Source organism: Rhinolophus hipposideros (genome assembly GCF_964194185.1).
Source record: "Rhinolophus hipposideros genome assembly, chromosome: 23".
Classification (NCBI taxonomy): Eukaryota; Metazoa; Chordata; class Mammalia; order Chiroptera; family Rhinolophidae; genus Rhinolophus; species Rhinolophus hipposideros.
This window is the reverse complement of record NC_138069.1, coordinates 23,769,186-23,786,533: the sequence shown is the minus strand read 5'-3', so window position 1 is coordinate 23,786,533 and position 17,348 is coordinate 23,769,186. Positions and strand designations below refer to the sequence as shown.

Below are 17,348 nucleotides of genomic sequence, written 5' to 3'. Positions count from 1 at the left end.
GTGTGTCTTTTGTTTGGTTTCATGAAGATTGACTGGAATGGCATGGCTTGGAGTCAGATGGCGGGTAGAGTCAAGACAGGACGAGAATTAGTGGGGCTGCTCCCTTCATCTCTTTAAATGAACAAGGCTAAAACCTTATAGCAAGTCCGTTCACTGGAACATTATATAGGTAGATGTTACGTGAGCTCCTTACCGACAGCCTCAGAACCATTATATAAATGTTAGGTCTCTGCCAGCATTTATCCTGGGTCATTTGCTTCCAAAGATACCCTTTCAGGTACACAAAATGGCCCAACCCCAAAAAGTAGCCGCTCATCCACCTTTACCTGTACTCTTGTAGCTCTTCCTTCCCTCCTTGTTCTGTAAATGAATTGTTCACTGGTCTAAAGCCAGCCCCACCACTTAATGTGCTTGGTCGCGTCCTCTGACCTGTTCAAGGACATCAGTTCAGCAATCAGACCCCTCCTCTCCTACATGGTTTCCAGCAGTATGCTATGATTCCTCTCCTTACAAAAGAAATGGACCTCACACCCCTCTTCAGCCACCATCCCATTTCTCCCTTGACAGCAAAACTCTGAACTCGACCTTCCAGTTGCTCTCCTCCCATTCTCACCTGAACCCATCCCACTTAGGGTGTGCTACCCACAACTTCATCAGAGTTGCTCTTGTCAAGGTCCCCAACAATCTGCTACGTGGTCATTCTCACTTCTTACGTACTTCGTCAATCTGACAGTTGAACTTTCTCTTTTCTCGAAAGATTTTCCTCACTTGGTTTCCAGAACACAACACTCCTGGTTTTCCTTTTACCTTACTGGCAAGTTTTCTTCTGTAGTTTTTGCTAGTTCTTTCCCATCTTCCCCTCCCTGGAGTGTATCATTTCTTACACTTCTTTTCTCTCCGCTCACTCTTAGTGATCTCACCCAGTTTTCAGGCCATCTCCCAAATTTACATACCAACTCTAGGTAGTCTGAAATCTCAAAACCACAGTTTGGATTTTCTCTCACCACACCTGCCTCTCCTGCATTGGTCCCTAACTAAATGGCAACTGTATTCTTGTGGTTGTCACAACAGAAACCTTGGCATCACCCTTGACTCCTCTTACTAGATGTCACGTCTAGTAAGCCAAATCCTGTCAGCACTTACCTTCAAACTAGGAGCGCGTTACACCCTCTCCAACATGACTAACCTGGGCCAAATCACCATCGTCTATGTAGACCCCTAGATTATCATCACAGTAACATCTAAACTAGACTTGAAACCTTTATTAATTTTCAGTATAGCAGCCAGAGCGCTAAGTCATTTCTCTACTTAAAACCCTTAGGCTTCTTAGCTTACTCAGGAGCAAAGCAAAGGCCTTACAATAGCTAATGAGGTCATGCGTGACCTGAAACCCACCCCCAAATTCACCTATTTCTCCATGCTTACCCCGCCACCCAGCCATGAGTGTCTGCTGTTCCTGAGTCACCCCTCTCCGGGCTTTTGCACTGGCTGTTACCTCTCCCTGGAAACCTCTCCCAGGTGTCTGTCACCCTTGCCATAGTCAGGTCTTGGCTCAAATATTTCCTTCTAAGTGAGACCTTGCCTGACTGCCCTATTTAATGATGCAAACTGCTCTCCCCTAAATGTGTTCCCCATCCCACTTTGCACCTTTTTCCCCCAGAGCACTAAATACCATCTGCATACTGTATACTTTATTTTCTGACTTATCATACTAGAGCATAAGCTCTACAGTGCAGGCATTTTTGTCTTTTTAAAAAATTGCTGTAGCTGCAATGCCTGGCAAATAGCAGGCACCCAACATTTGTTGAATAGTACTGTCATCCTTTTCCTTATTTATATAGCTGTTGATCTTTTATCTCTATTTTTTAAATACACATATGCTTCTTTTTATCTTAAGGAAAATATCTTCCTTCCTTTGAGCCTTCTAGTTATGGTGTTTTCTCTACATAAATACTCTTAACCTTTTTCTGCATCTTCTTCAGAATTACTTTCTTGCTTCCATCGCTCTTACTCCCATCAGTACTGTATCTCTCCAGGGCATTTGCCTCTTCCTTTTATCATGGGGTCTTGTATGTATGTAGCTCCTTTATTGGATTGCAGATTCCTTCAGGGCCAAATCCAGAGCCCGTTGTCATTTGTTTCTCCTGTATTCCATTCAAAGGGCAGCCTGGAGCAAACTCAAAAACTCAGAGCTAAGTCACATCTCAATTGCGATATAGTAGTCCCCCCTTTTCCATGTCAGTTTCCTGCTGTCAACTGTGGTCTGAAAATATTAAATGGAAAGTTCCAGAGAGAATTCATAAGTTTTAAATTGCGTGCCATGCAGAGTAGCATGATAAAATCTCATGCTGTCGCACTCTGTGCCACCCAGGACGGGAATAATCCCTTTGTCCAGCTATCCGAGCTGTTTACATTTTCCACCTGTTAGTCATCTTGATTATCAGATCAACTATTGGTAGGTATCATGGTGTTTGTGTTCAAGTACTCCTCATTTAATGATGGCCCCAAAGTGCAAGAGTAGTGATGCTGGCAATTCAGATATGCCAAAGAGTAGTATAAAGTGCTTCCTTGAAGTGAAAAGGTGTGTATGTATATACGTATGGGAAAAAACATAGTATATATAGGATTCTGAACTATCCGTGGTTTCAGGCATCCACTGGGGGTCTTGGCATGTATCCCCTGTAGATTGGGAAAGGGCTACTGTACCTTATCCTCATTTTCTGATGGTCAGGGGCATCTGTAGTGAAATATGTGACACACACAACGTACTGACTTCAAGTGTTAAATGAAAGTAACATTAAATATGGAATTAAACAGTGAGAAAGTTCATTGCTTCTCACATGTTTTACTGGCTAAATCAAGGGAAAAGTTACTTCTGTTTAAATCAAGGGAAAAGTTAAATCAAGGGAAAATCATACTTCTGGTTAAATCAAGGGAAAAGTATTGATACTCATATTTGTAACATCTAACAGCCTTTTTAAAATTTTTTTAACATAGGCTTCTGGTTCAGAGCCTTTGGCAGACAACAGTAGCTACTTACTAAAGAATACTGTTCCATTTTCCTTGTACTTGTTTTTAGGGATACGTCTGAACATACGATACTAATTTCCCATTTAAAGAAGTGATCAATTTTTTCTTTTAAAAATACACTTAAATAAAATGTGATTCAGGAGTCCCACTTCTGCCTGTGGTGTAGATACCTGGAAAAGGTGTCACCTCCACTCAAAAAGAAAAGATAGATGACAAAATCATAAATTTTATTGGACCTGTCGGAGAGCTGGTGTGGCCCGAATTTCAAGGAGGGACAGGCCCCTCCAAGGAAAGATCAGACTTGTAGACTGGCTCACCTGTAGCAGAGCAGGGAGGAAGAAGCATTGACCTCCAGACAAGCAAGTAAGAGGAAATCGACTGAAATACTGAAGAATTGCTAAAGGCCAAATTTGGGCTAACGATACAGTATAAAACCCCTGGGAGCTTAAGACACTAAGGAAGCTTACATGCACTCACAAGCTCTTTCCAAGAGCTGCACCAGGTGTTCGTGAGAAAGACCTGTGGAGACGAGGAGTGGTACACAGCCTCCCTTGGTTCGGAGGCATGCAGGAGGGGGTTGCCACTGTAGGAGAGGCCTGAAACCTTGCCTTCCCTCTGCCTAGGCCCTTCCCTCATAAGGAGCAAGAAGGCCCAAGCCACTGGGGGAAGAACAGAAAATCGTGTCTCTCCAGGGCACAGGGAAAGAGCCACTGCGGCTGGGGCAAGGTAAGAACAGCCTCCACCTTGGGAGGGACAGGATTCAGTCCTGAGCCCCAAGATTCTGTACTAATTAATACCATTACAGCTCTCCTACCACTGCAGGAAGGGCAGGGAACACTCCTCCACAAAGACCAGCCACACATACACGTCAGGGTTTGGCTGCTGCAGAAAGAGAGGGGCAGGAACGCTGAGACGACCCATTCCCAAGACCTGGCCACAAGGGACCTGCTAAAGACAGGCTGAATTAGAACAAAGAACCCCTGACCCCTCCACCACCACCAACCTAGCAAGCAGCTGGTAACCAACATCAGCTGCTGGGGCGGGGTGAGCAAGGGCAGCTGAAAGCTTAGGAGGAAATGGAACCACTTGAGAAGGGTTCTTCAGCCCCAACCTAAAGCACAAAATAATGCTGGAGGATGTGAAAGCTGTGGTACACTGAAGGCAACCATGGCAGCAGAGCACAAACCCAGCCCACTTCCTGACTGGATTGACCAAACCCCACAAAAATGGCCTGAGAGAAGGGGCTTGTCCATTTCCAAGCATTAATACTACTTACCTCAGTCTCTACTGTTCTACAAGCAATGGCTGGCATTCAAGAAAACAAAACACATATACCAAGAAAAACCAACCCATTTTTCATAGAAAATCAACAAAACTATATGCGGATGTGACCCAGACGTTGAAACTACTGAACAGGAACTTCAATTCTGATTAACATGTTGAAGAATCTAGTTGAAAGTGTGGATAATATGTATGAACAGATTTCAGCAAAGAGGTGAAAACTAAGACAAATTGAAGGAAAAAACACAGGAGCGGTGATGAAAACTACCTTCCATGGGCTCATCAGTAGACTTGTCATCGCTGTGGAAATAATCAGGAAACTTGAAAATAGGTCAGTAGAAATTATCCAAACTGACACCCCCACCCCCGCCCCACCAAAAATCGAATGAAACAACAGAGTGTTCAAGATGCGTGGGACAATATCAAATGGCCTAATGTGTTTAACTGGAGTCCAGATGGAGAAGAAACAGAAGAATATTTAAAGAGCTGATGTCTAAACATTTTCAAAATATAATGAAATCACAGGTCCAAGAAACTCAGATAAAGCCAAGGTCTTTCTCATACAGAAAAACACATACTTAGCCATATGCTATCAAATAATCCCACTCCTAGGAATTTACACATGAAAACCTTTGTCCACATAACAACCTGTATGTGAAGGTTTATAATGGCTTTATACTTAGGTATATTCATGGAAGTCTGGAACAACTCGAATGTCCACCAACTGACAAATGGCTTTGTTTTTTAACCTCCCTGCTATAACCATACCACGGGATCCTCAGCAATAAAAAGAAACAAATTACTGGCACGTGTAACAATATGGGTGACCCTCAAATACAAGACGCTAAGTAAAAGAAGTTAGACCCAAAAGGCTACGTGGGATTCCATTGATGGCATTCTGGAAAAGGCAGAACTATAGGGACAGAAGGAACTGTATGTGGGAAGAAGCGGATTGATTTGGGCACGAGGGAACTTTCTGGGGTGATGGGACGATGTATTCGTAGTGAATGTATGTAAAATGTCCCAACTTTACAACTGACAGGTAAATTTTTACCGTACATAAGTGATACTTGAAATAAACCCGATTTTATAAAACTACGAGGTGACTTCCACGACTGAGGTAGTTTGATGACAGGTCAAAAATTCTGACAGTGGTACCAGAAGGCTTGAAATTCGTAAAATATTGGCAGAGTGGTGGAGTTGTCCCCCCAAACGGTATGAACAAGGCGTGTGTGGATCCGAAAGACCCTTTTGGTTTCATTAGTTGGAAAAACAGTACTGTTGTCATTGGATTTGTGGCTTCGCCATTTATTGGTTACACGGCCAAGAGCAAGTTGCTTATAGGGGGACAGTCATCTTTGTTTCCTTGTCTAGAGAGGGACAGTCATCTTCGCCCAGAGGGTAATGGTTGCTCCGGCAGGTAAAACACATCCAGCTAAACTCGACTTTCAGATTAAACGAGTCATTTTTTTTTTGTATAAATGTTTGCGATACAGTTACACTAAAATATGGTCGTTTGTCTGAAAGTCAAATTTAGCTAGACGTTCTGTGGTTCTACTGGCTACATCGGGCCACCCCACAGAGGAGTCATTGTGAGAATTAAAAAAGACCCTGGCATGGCAAGACAAGAAACGCTCCGGGCGAGCTAACGCCGTTTTAGTCCCAGCCCCTCGTTCATTACTTGTTTCTCTATTCTTTCACTCGATGTTTAAATACACGATTTGTACTCGGGGCTCTGCATCCCCAGCGGGCACCAACCCCAAGGAAGCAACAGGCCCTAACGGACCAACACGCCAATTGTGCAGCTCAGAAACTCCCATCGCGCGACGTCACGACGCCCACGGCGCGTGAATAAGACGTCAGCAGACCGGAAGCAGCCCCGGGGCCTGACGGGATTGTGGCGGTCCTCTCTCCCAATTCGGAAGCTACCTCTGCCGCCGGACGCTCTGAACATGGCGACTTCGCTGGGTTCCAACACCTACAACAGGCAGAACTGGGAGGATGCGGTGAGTGTTCCCGCAGGAGCAGGACGGAAAGAGGCGGCAGAGCCGGGCCCCCTGCGGGCGGGCACAGCTGCGGCCGCGGCGCGGCCGAGGAAATCGCAGGGAGGAGCCGGCGCTGCGGCCTAGCTCGGCCAGAACCGGAGGCTGGAGGGCCCTCCGGGGGCTGGAGGGAGGGGGCTTCGCCAGGGCTCGGGGCCAGCCCCCTTTCCCCCCCTGCCCTCTTCTTGCTGGTCTTCGCTCCCGCCGCCCGCCGCAAGCCCAGACGGCCCCCCCCACCCCCGCCACCCGCGGGTGCCGGACCTCGGCTTCCTGCCCTGCCGTGTTCGCCCCGCGCTCCCCGCCCCCTCCGCACCCACCCAAGTGGCTGAGGTGGCGGCGTCTTCGGAGCGGGGCCCCCAACCAGATTTCCCATTTTCCCCAGGACTTCCCCATTCTGTGCCAGACGTGTCTTGGAGAAAACCCGTATATCCGAATGGTGAGTGACCGCGTGTGAAACGGGAGTGACTTCTATTCTGTCACTGTGACGGTGGTTCCTCGCACGCTGTCCTTGAAGTGCATCTCGTAGCCAAGCAGAAGTAATGATGCCCCTTCCCTAACCCACAGCCTGGGAGAATTTGCTGAGGACTGTCATACTTACGCTCTCACCTTGGAACTCAGCGACAGTCCTGTGATGTAGGAGCCGTGGTACCAGGTTTCCCCGAAAATGAGATCTAGTGGGACCGTCAGCTCTAATGTGTCTTTTGGAGCAAAAATTAATATAAGACCTGGCATTATGTTATACCTGGTATTAGATTGTATTTATTACATTATGTTATATTATATACCCGGTCTTATATAAGACCCGGTCATATGTTATATTAAAATAAGACCGGGTCTTTCATTAATTTTTGCTCCAAAAGACACATTAGAGCTGATGGTCTGGCTGGGAAACACGGTAGCTAAGACTTGTGGAGCATTTACCCAGAAGGTAGATCTATTAACCACAGGCTGAGAGTTTGTCTTCCTATCGCAAGTGAGGAGTGGATCTGAGATTTAAATTCAGATATTCTCAATTCAGGGACCTCAGCAACTTGGGCAGAGAGCCAGGACTAGAAACTAGTTTTTCTGACTCCTAATCAAAAGTGAACCTAAGAGTTGTGGCTGTGGAAAGACACTTACTTACCTGTTAGACCCATAAGATTCTTAAGAGAGTATAACTCATAGTAGGTGGTTAGAAAATACAATCCCTCCCCACCCCGGAAAAAAAAAGTTCCCTTCAACCCCTTTTAGGGTGCCATGGACCTCCAGACACATTTCTTGGGTTGTATTTCGGGAAGGAACAGCCATCTGATCTTTTTCTTTCTGGAACTCTTAGTTCTTACTTTTCTATTATTTTTCTGTTTCAGACCAAAGAAAAATATGGGAAGGAATGCAAAGTAAGTATGTCTGTTAAAGAGTAATGATTTCATTGTATTTTTCTTTTCTCTACCAAATTAGCCATCACCTTGCTGGAGCTTTGAGGTCCTCCAGTAAAAGTCAATGCTACACAACTTTCATGTATCATTTATATACTCATTGGCTGTTAACTATTTAGTGTGCAAGGTAAGAAAATGAGCCCTTTGCTGTAAGTGTCCTTAACCTAGTGTCTATGGATGGGCTTTGAACCCCCTGAGATTGTGTACAGAGTGCTGTATGACTGCACATGAGAGGAGGAAGGTCATAGTTGTCATAAGCTTCTCCAAGGAGTATATGGCACTCCCCACTCCCCCCCAAAAAAGATGAAGGGTCAGGTTATTGATGCTGGTTACCTCGGGGGTGGAGAGGACTTTGATTTTTGAGTATTTCATTTCTGTGCTATGTGAATTGTTTACTACTGAGGCAGGGTGTTGTAAATACTGAAATAGCAGACGGCATTTAGACCAGCTGATTGCTCAGGTCTCTTCTACACCCTGCATTTGGAGATCCTTTCTTTGAATCCCCTGTTGTCATTAAGTCTCCTGGATTGATTGTCCAGGGAAGGACCATTCACACTCTGTGGCTCTTATTTTGTGTTAAAGATCTGTGCCAGGCCATTCACAGTGTTTCGCTGGTGCCCTGGGGTCCGCATGCGTTTCAAGAAGACTGAAGTGTGCCAAACCTGCAGTAAATTGAAGAATGTCTGTCAGACCTGCCTCTTAGATCTAGAGTATGGTACGTTTGCCCTGTCCAATAGAGCTGAAAGTATGCAGGTGCAGGTGCCCTAGACAACAAATCAGGTTCTTGTCTCCCATATCTCACCCTATCTCTTGTTCTGACCCGCGTTGGAATGTCTGCTGTGGTCTGCTTTTCTTAAGAGAAGAGCCATACTAGGCCGTTCTGGAGTTCTGAACAACAGTAGGAAAAGTTGGGAATTAATCAGAACTGGCCTAAACCGCCCTCAGGTACATCCATGTAGCCAAGGTGAGGTAAAGGCATTGTTCTTATGATAGGTAACTTCTTGGCCTTGGGCTTCTTTCTAGATCCAAAACTTTCTCCCACAGTCCCTACCGAGAAGCTCAGAGGCTAATTGTGTTTTAGGGTTTTGTCTTAACTGGGTTGTTAGGACTAATATTCTGCCACTGTTTCACAGTAACTGCTTTTGGAGTGATTTTTTTCTTTTTAACTGCAGGTGACTTTTTGTTTATGAGAAAAATACTTTTTCAACAAGCATTTACTATACAATAAAATAAAAGGGAAAAGGAAAGTAGGAGTTTATGTATGTTAAGTTCAGAAAGTTATTCTGCTAATCAGAGTCCTGGTCACGTATTATTTATATGTCTGTGAAGGAGGTGTTCTAGTTCTGGAATACAGTGACCTTTGTATGAGGGACTGACTATCCAGAGAATATAGAGGACTGGCCTAAAAATCAACCATATTTTATGTTTATAGTAAATAAATGGTGGTGCACTAAAAGCTAGACACATTATTCATGTATAGGCCAAATCTGACTGTAACCAAAGTTTGTTCATCTAGAAGATTTTCTAAAACATGTGTTTCAACCAAATTGGTGACAGTTCCGGAATTTGGACAATTTCTTAGAATGCTGTGTAGCAGTGTTTGCCTGGTGGTACTAAAGAGTTTGAATAAAAATACAGTAAATCCTGTGGTACCAGACAAGAAAGTGGAGAAGGGAAGAGTGACACTGTGTTGCGTGTGCATACTGGCTATGAATGTGTTTAAATATACCTGAGGTTGTTTTCCTGTTTTCCTTTGTACCAGGCCTCCCCATCCAGGTTCGTGATGCAGGATTGTCTTTTAAGGATGACATGCCCAAGTCAGATGTCAACAAAGAGTACTACACACAGAATATGGAGAGGGAGGTATGCTGCCACCTTCTTGTTGTACTCTTATATCTCATAAAAGAATCCTAGTGGATTGACGCAACGTATATAATTTATCTTTTGAATCTGTCATCCTTGTGTAGATTTCTAACTCTGACGGGACGCGGCCAGTTGGCATGCTGGGGAAAGCCACATCCACCAGTGACATGCTGCTCAAACTGGCCCGGACCACACCCTACTACAGAAGGAATCGACCTCACATTTGCTCCTTCTGGGTGAAAGGAGAATGTAAGAGAGGAGAAGAATGTCCATACAGGCAAGAGCTGAAGTGCATTTTCAGTATTTGCTTTCAGATGACGAGGCATCTAAGAAGCAGGAGGTTCTAGCTTAAACTATTTCTGCTTTCAAATCGATAAGTTGATACAGCTAGTGTGCTGTGTCTCGTGTGCTAAGACTGTTAAATTTAGAAGAGCTCGATTGTTTTTACATGGAACAGAACTTTTACTTCACATCTGAGCCTGGGAAGCTAAATTGCTGTGCCATCTAGTACAGATACTGACCCTAAAAGTTGTTACTTGAGCTGTATGTCTTCACTGTCATGGTGTAGCTGGCTTGAATCTCAGTGTATAAACTAAGGCCAGGTGTTTAAAGGGTATGTGAGTATGTTTTGGTCAAGACTGCCAGGCATCTGGATTGGGAGTTCTTAACTTGGAGTTGGCTTCCCAACCTCTGCCGAAAAGAACTACCTATTCCTTTTTCTCGGACTGGGTCCAGAGCTGTAATCGGACTCTCAGTGGAATGCATGCCTCAGATATGTTGAGAGCCATGGACCTAGAGAGGGATAACTGTGGTTTGGTTACCTTTTGTTTTGAGGTGGATCGTGCCCAAAGCATATCTGTGTAAGGAAACTCTGCCACCCGGAATGGCCATTTAAATGGCTTTTAGGAGGCTGGCAGTCCTTGTGTAATACAGTAAATCAGTGGATACTAGCTCTGTTTTGATAATTATGTTTCGGCATGGCCAAAGTTTTAGTTCGAACAGCATTTCATGGCACGTATTTGAGACTTTCGTAGCTCCTGTTGGGTGATACCTATAAATGTGTTTCCTGCGTCTCACCTTTATGCGTTCTTTCTTGAACCATAGACATGAGAAGCCTACAGATCCAGATGACCCCCTTGCTGATCAGAACATTAAAGACCGATACTATGGAATCAACGACCCTGTGGCAGATAAGCTGCTAAAGCGGGCTTCAACAATGCCTCGTCTGGACCCGCCAGAGGATAAGACCATCACCACTCTATATGTTGGTGGTCTGGGTGACACCATTACCGAGACAGATCTAAGGTTTGTGGATATAAACCTTCGGTGAGCTCTTTTTGCTTTTAACGGCCCTGGAATAATTTTTTTTTTTTTTTTTTTTTTTTTTTTGGCAAAAACACAGGCAAGCATGATAATCCTGTACAAAGTACATTTTTCTTTAGTCACTCCATAGTCAGTAAGTATCACACTGACTAGAATTGTTATGAAATTGTCCTTTATGAGGCCAGAGTGACAGTGTTCATCAACAGTGCTTATTCCATTCTTGCACAGGGTAATAATTACGTGAGATTCTATTTGGCCTAACAGCCAATTAGAGTTTTTAAAATAGGGCACACATCCAAGTATGATTAATTATGTAGGGGAGGGTGAGCTTTGCAATTATAAAACTCTTGTGGTTTAAATTGTAGGCTTAAAGAGATTGGCATTTGGTAAACTTGTGTGATTCTTGGCTTGTATTTTGCTCAGCTAGATGAGACATCTGGGCAAATAGTGGAAATTACCTCTTCCAAAGAAATTAAAGTGGAGAAGAAACTCCTATAATTTTATAACCTGCCCTTGTTAGCCTGTCTCCATTAAACCCTGTCTAAGTGAATTAGACAATCCCCAGGGGTTGGCAGACTTTTCCCGTCTTATTACTCCTCCTCTTCAACCTTTAATTTTTTTAAAAAAATGTTCTTGGCTCATTGTCCATGGGGCTATAATTTGCTAACCCCTTATCTAGAGTTTAGGGGTCTTAAGGAACCTAGTGGGGCCCCTTTTCCTCCACAGAAGAAAACCCTGAGATGTTCAGTAACTTTTATTTGCTCACTATTTTTCTTTACTTCTCAATATGCAGCACCCACAGTAGAGTGAAGTATTGGGGGGAGTTACCTGCAGATAGTTAGGCAGGTAATTTTGTGGTGAGTCAGTGGAAAAGTTCATAATCCACTTTTGATCTCCTGGGAGTATCTCTGTGTTATTAACTCTTGTTTTTCTCTGCTGGTATTCCCTTCAGAAATCATTTCTATCAGTTTGGAGAAATCCGGACGATCACCGTTGTACAGAGACAACAATGTGCTTTCATCCAGTTTGCCACAAGGCAGGCTGCGGAAGTGGCTGCGGAGAAGTCCTTTAATAAGTTGATTGTCAATGGCCGTAGACTCAACGTGAAATGGGGAAGGTGAGAGTTAGACTATTCTAAAATACCTTTATTGAAGTTTTCAAGAAACTGTTGTAGTATTTGGGGACTAGTAAGGCTTTGGTGAATAGATTTAAGTCAATAGGACCTTTTTTATTCTCTGACAGTCATTCCTGTGGATGTTGGGAACATCCTGCTTTGGAATTTATTCAGGGTTTTGGTGTAGTAATCTCCTTTGAAAAAAGTTTGTGTTTTTTATGACCAATTATAATGCCAGTCCTCCATAAGCTGGTTGTCCAGTGGAGAAGAGCACCTGATTTAGGTTTGAAAGTGATGATTGTGTAAGAGAGATACAGGGAAAGTGCCCTAAAAATTCAAAGGGGAACATGTTTTCAACTTGGAACCAGGAGATGTGAATAGCAGCACCAACCCTTATGGAGTGCTTCCTGTGTGTTAATTAGGCTCTGTGCTTGACACAGATAGGTTGTCTCTTGTCCTTAGACCATTCTAGCAAATTTCGAACCCAGGTCTTTCTGGCTTCTAAAGCTTTGCTTTTATCCACTCTGCACTGTGGCATTTATGGGAAGAGTGTTTGCTGAAGATGAGGCAAGGAGTGAAGGAACTCCATGTGACTAGGAAACAGAAGAAGAGGTATGAAAGAAGGTGTGTGTGTCTGTGTCTCCCAGGTCCCAAGCAGCCAGAGGAAAAGAAAAAGAGAAGGACGGAACCACAGACTCTGGGATCAAGCTAGAGCCCGTTCCAGGACTGCCAGGAGGTGAGTGCAGTTTCTGCCTAACCAGTAGCTAGCTGGCTTCAGACGCCCGTTCCTCCGATGTTAGAAGAGACCCAGGTCTCTGGCTCTGTTGTAGCCCTGTTCTCCCAGCAGGAACCCCCAGGATTTAAAGGCGGTGGAAGCAACGTTGCACAATTGTTTCCCCCTCTAACTGTTGGCTATCTTCTGCAGCTCTTCCTCCTCCTCCTGCAGCAGAAGAGGAGGCCTCTGCCAACTACTTTAACCTTCCGCCCAGTGGTCCTCCCGCTATGGTGAACATTGCCCTGCCGCCACCTCCTGGTATTGCCCCGCCCCCACCCCCAGGTAACTTTCATCTTCCTTCTTGGTAAATAAGTCTGACTTAGTCCGGAAAAATCCAAGTGAAAGCCGTGTCTTTACACCTCACCATCATGCCTGATAGTCTTGGTCCTTTGAGTTTGCCCCATAGAAGTCTCCAGGTAAATCGGATTTGTTAGCATTCTTGATATTTCATTTTTCTCCTGGCCTGCTGAGGAGAGGAAATTCGCAAGTTTTCTGAAGATCTGAGTATACGTAAAATCAGAACGGGAGTTACTGGATTGCAGTGACCTATCCCCAATTTGTTCCCTGTTCCATCCTAATCCCGATGCTCTAGAGTACCACTGCTTCAAGTGTATGCTGTGGACATTTCACAAAGCATTGTTACTTGTCTGCAACAACAAAAGGAGCTTGTGCCACAATAGAAATTCATTAAGAAAGTCTTGTTACAAAAAATTGTCAGATTAACTAAGCAGTGCGCTTGGTTGTGTAATTAGTTACATTTGGCTCACGGTCTTTATCTCATTGGTGGCCAGGTCTAAACAGTGCGAGGACCAGCACTTTGTATAGTTCTGCTCTAGAAAATGTCAGTAACAGTGTGAACGGTGTAAGTAAATCCCACGTTGCCAGTTCTCCTGTGGCAGAGATCCTATACTCTTTGAAGAAGGTCCTGGTTTCGGAACACCCTCCGTTCTAATATAAAGCACTGCAGTTAATGATGACAGGGTTTTCCACCAGCCTGATTGCTGCCTCAGCTCCCAAATCCTGATTGAATTCTGCCTGGTAGGATCGGCGTGTTTGAGAAATAGCAGGGGCTCAGATGACATACTGGCAAATACCTTGAGTCCTGTGGAGTTTTCTTTTAATCTGGACTGAGAGGAACGATTTCTCCAACCAAGGAAGTAACATAAAGAGATATTCCTAAGCAAGTCTTGTGAACTGACAGTTTTTGAAGCCCCCTGTCATTTGATTTATGTGTAGATGGTTTTGACCTTAGCGAAATTCAGAGGTTTGAAAGGTGAGGGGAACTGCAGGCCTAACAGATTTGTCCTCTCCCATCTATCTGTAGGTTTTGGGCCACACATGTTCCACCCAATGGGACCACCACCTCCTTTCATGAGGGCTCCAGGACCAATCCACTATCCTTCTCAGGACCCTCAAAGGATGGGAGCTCATGCCGGGAAACACAGCAGCCCCTAGCACATTATCATCACTCTCGGGCTCTACGGAAGACAGGGCGCTTAAAAATCCCAGTAAATGAATCTTGGAATAAATATATTTTTCCTCCCTTTGTAGTTTCCATGGTAGCTAAATGTGTTCAGATATGGGCAGTCAAAGAATGACACCCATGCTTTGATTGATGGACCTCAAATAAGCTGCCACGAACACGTCTGGTTACTACTATAACATTACTAATAAAACTTAATACCTGTTCCCTTTAACTTCTGTGCGGAACAAGCAGTGGGGTGAATTGGAGTGTCCAGCCAGAGTGACCATCCCAATTATATGTTCATTTTGTATTTCTGGGGGTGGGGGGAATTGACCTGTAGTAAAAATCTTTTGACCATTTTTATGTCCATTGGATATTTTCCTTTTTATCATCTGGAAAAAGATTACTAGTACTAATCATTGTAGCGGCTTGAGTGTGATTTAACACATCTGAAGTCACACCCTCAGAAAGACAAGTGGAAACCGGCAGACTGAGCACAGCCCAGGTCTGTTACCTCTCCTTTCCTCATTGATTAACCAAGGGATCTGGCTGATGGTTTCACAGAAGTAAATGCTGTGCTACCAAAAGAAAACTCAAGGAGAAGCTATTTTTTAATCCTATCAGTCGGATGGAAACGTGTCGTGGAGTTGTGTATCATTGAAGAAACCTGGTGTCTGGGATGAAATTATTTTTAAAGAACTTCCTGTAAAACACTTTCACCAACTGTGAAACAGAAAGCATTGGAGTGTGTTTGAATGGAAGACTTGTGACCTTCAGCTGGAACTTTGACCTTCAGCATTCGCTTCGTGTGTCACATTTTCATTCCCTGCTTCTGGGCAGGGGACTCTGTTTGGTCTTTGAATGTTTGGGTAGAACTGAATTGTAGATGGTAAAAATAATTTGATGTTTTGTTATGTTTTTTGTTTTTAAAAAATTAAAATGGGTCAATTTTCCAAATGTTGTCATAGGCTTATTTCTAGATTTCTGTTTTCTTTATCCTTTGGCAGCTGAACTTCAGGTCAGTGGAAGTTAGAAACAAGTTATATATAAATGTAAATTTTTGCTTTGAATTGATTTTCATCTCTGTATCCGTTCTGTGATGATAGAAAAGTCCCAGAGTCTGCCGTGTGGCGGTTGCTTTAAAATGTCACCCTCATATTATACAAGTCATTTGAAAAGAAAACAAAGTTTATCTACAAATCCCTTTTTCCTGAAACCAATTCCGTGTCACTTTTATATAAAATATATACTTATGATATGGACATACCCCATATAACACACTTTTAGCTTCATGGGAGAATTTTTATTTTCCTCTAGAGGGTTTTATCTTGCCTTTTTTTTTTTAAGATTTAAAAATTTAGAAACACTTATAAAATTTGATTTTATTTCTAGTAATATCACATGAGAAGCAATACAGGGTACTTCAAGTATTTTGACACATTTGAGTAGGATTTTGGGTTTTTTGTTTTTGTTTGTTTTTTTGGTCCACTTTTGAGCATGTAAAAGATTTTTAGCCAGTTTTGAATAAGATGTGAGTCATGTAGTGTTTTAATAATGGCCAGATTTGATTATTTATACCTATACTTACATGTACATACTTGTAAATATACGACTATCCAATTGTATATTCTTGCCTTTTTGAGAAGGAAGGGATTTTCAATTTTGTGCACTGTCTGGCTGTGGGTATATTTTTTTTTGAATAGCATAAGCCAATATACATTGTATAGAACACAATTGTATAGAATAGAATACAAAACTAACTGTAGAATAGATGCTCAGTCTTTCTTAAGTAAATCAGAACTATGAGCAATTAGACTTGACGAAAAGGCAGGTGCTTACCAGACTCCATTTCCTTTTCTTCTAGGGCACACAGTTGGGGGTACACTTGGTAAAAAGTAACCTGTGCCGTTCCCAGACCTGGTCTGTGAAAACATCTCACCCAATTCTATAAGCTTTTTCCCCTTCTGGCCAAATGCACAGGATGATCTCTGGAAGATGGCGGAGTCACGGTGGAAGGAAACGGTTTTTCTGTCACTGCCTTGAGAGCATTATGACATGAGGCATTTTTGTTATAGTAAGCCATTGAGACCTGGGGATTTATCTATTCAAGTGGTTAATGTTACTCTAATAACAGATGTAGCCAAATTTGATCACAAAGACCAAAAGCCATTTTTGTTTATACTGAGTAATGGTTTAAACAGATGAACCAAATTACCTGAGTTCAAATTCTCACTTCAGCACTGCTCAGCTATGTGACCTTGGGCATGTTACTTAACCTCTAACTAGTTGTCATAATGCCTCACCTCCTAACCCTTCTCACTCCCCTGTAGTGTTTTGAGCTGCTCCCCTCGTAGAGAAGGCTCAGAAGGTACAGCAGCATGACAACTGAAGTAAGATAGTGAATGCCCATGGGGCAGAGTGAGATGTGACATATTTTGGAAACCAAATCAGTGAAACGTAACCTGAGATAAATGGAGATGAAAGGAGTCTAGGGTGACCCCAACACCCGAGGTCTCTGGCTTGACCACTGGATTAAGGTGGTGTCTTTCAGGTTTCTTTGTAAAGATACTATTTTCCCTTCCTATGCTTTATTCTTTTGAAGTCAGGAAGTCCACTCTAATCAGTAAGAGGGGAATTATGTTCCGCCTCTTGAAGCGGGGAGTATCTACATATATTATTTGAAAATCTGTAAAGAAGGGAGATTGTCCTGTTCCCCCCATTTATTTATCACCATGGGCCTATGGATGTATTCTTTGAGTAATAATCTGGGAGTTGTCTTTTCATTCTCTTGACAGTGTCATTTGATGCACAAGATGTTAATTTGCTGTTTATTAAAAGTGTTTCTTAGGTAGTTAAAATAATGAGTATTCTCCAACTTGGTGGTACAGGATTGTACATTTTCATTGTATTGTTCAAGTTTTCCATATCTTTACTCATTTGTTTGATAACTGATCAGTAATTGAAAGCAATGTGTAAATATTCCACTATGATTATGGGTTTATCGTTATGTAAGGATCCTTAACACAATGCTTTTTGTCAG

The 17,348-nt window shown here is 43.1% G+C and overlaps 1 protein-coding gene across 2 annotated transcripts; it reads left to right on the top strand.

Annotated features, from left to right (window-relative positions):
* Positions 1-5,200: 5,200 nt before the first annotated feature.
* Positions 5,201-15,380, top strand: RBM22 (RNA binding motif protein 22). Of its 2 annotated transcripts, none has more exons than XM_081036095.1 (11): positions 5,201-6,317; positions 6,736-6,789; positions 7,700-7,729; positions 8,351-8,483; positions 9,531-9,631; positions 9,736-9,908; positions 10,736-10,936; positions 11,907-12,071; positions 12,716-12,804; positions 12,994-13,125; positions 14,168-15,380. In XM_081036095.1, exons 1-11 carry the CDS (start codon positions 6,264-6,266, stop codon positions 14,296-14,298), a joined length of 1,263 nt encoding a protein of 420 aa, XP_080892221.1. In that variant the 5' UTR covers positions 5,201-6,263; the 3' UTR covers positions 14,299-15,380. The 2 variants fall into 2 exon arrangements, with proteins under 2 accessions (XP_080892221.1, XP_080892222.1); XM_081036096.1 differs by having other exon boundaries at positions 6,193-6,317; positions 7,700-7,895; positions 14,168-15,263.
* Positions 15,381-17,348: the final 1,968 nt, after the last annotated feature.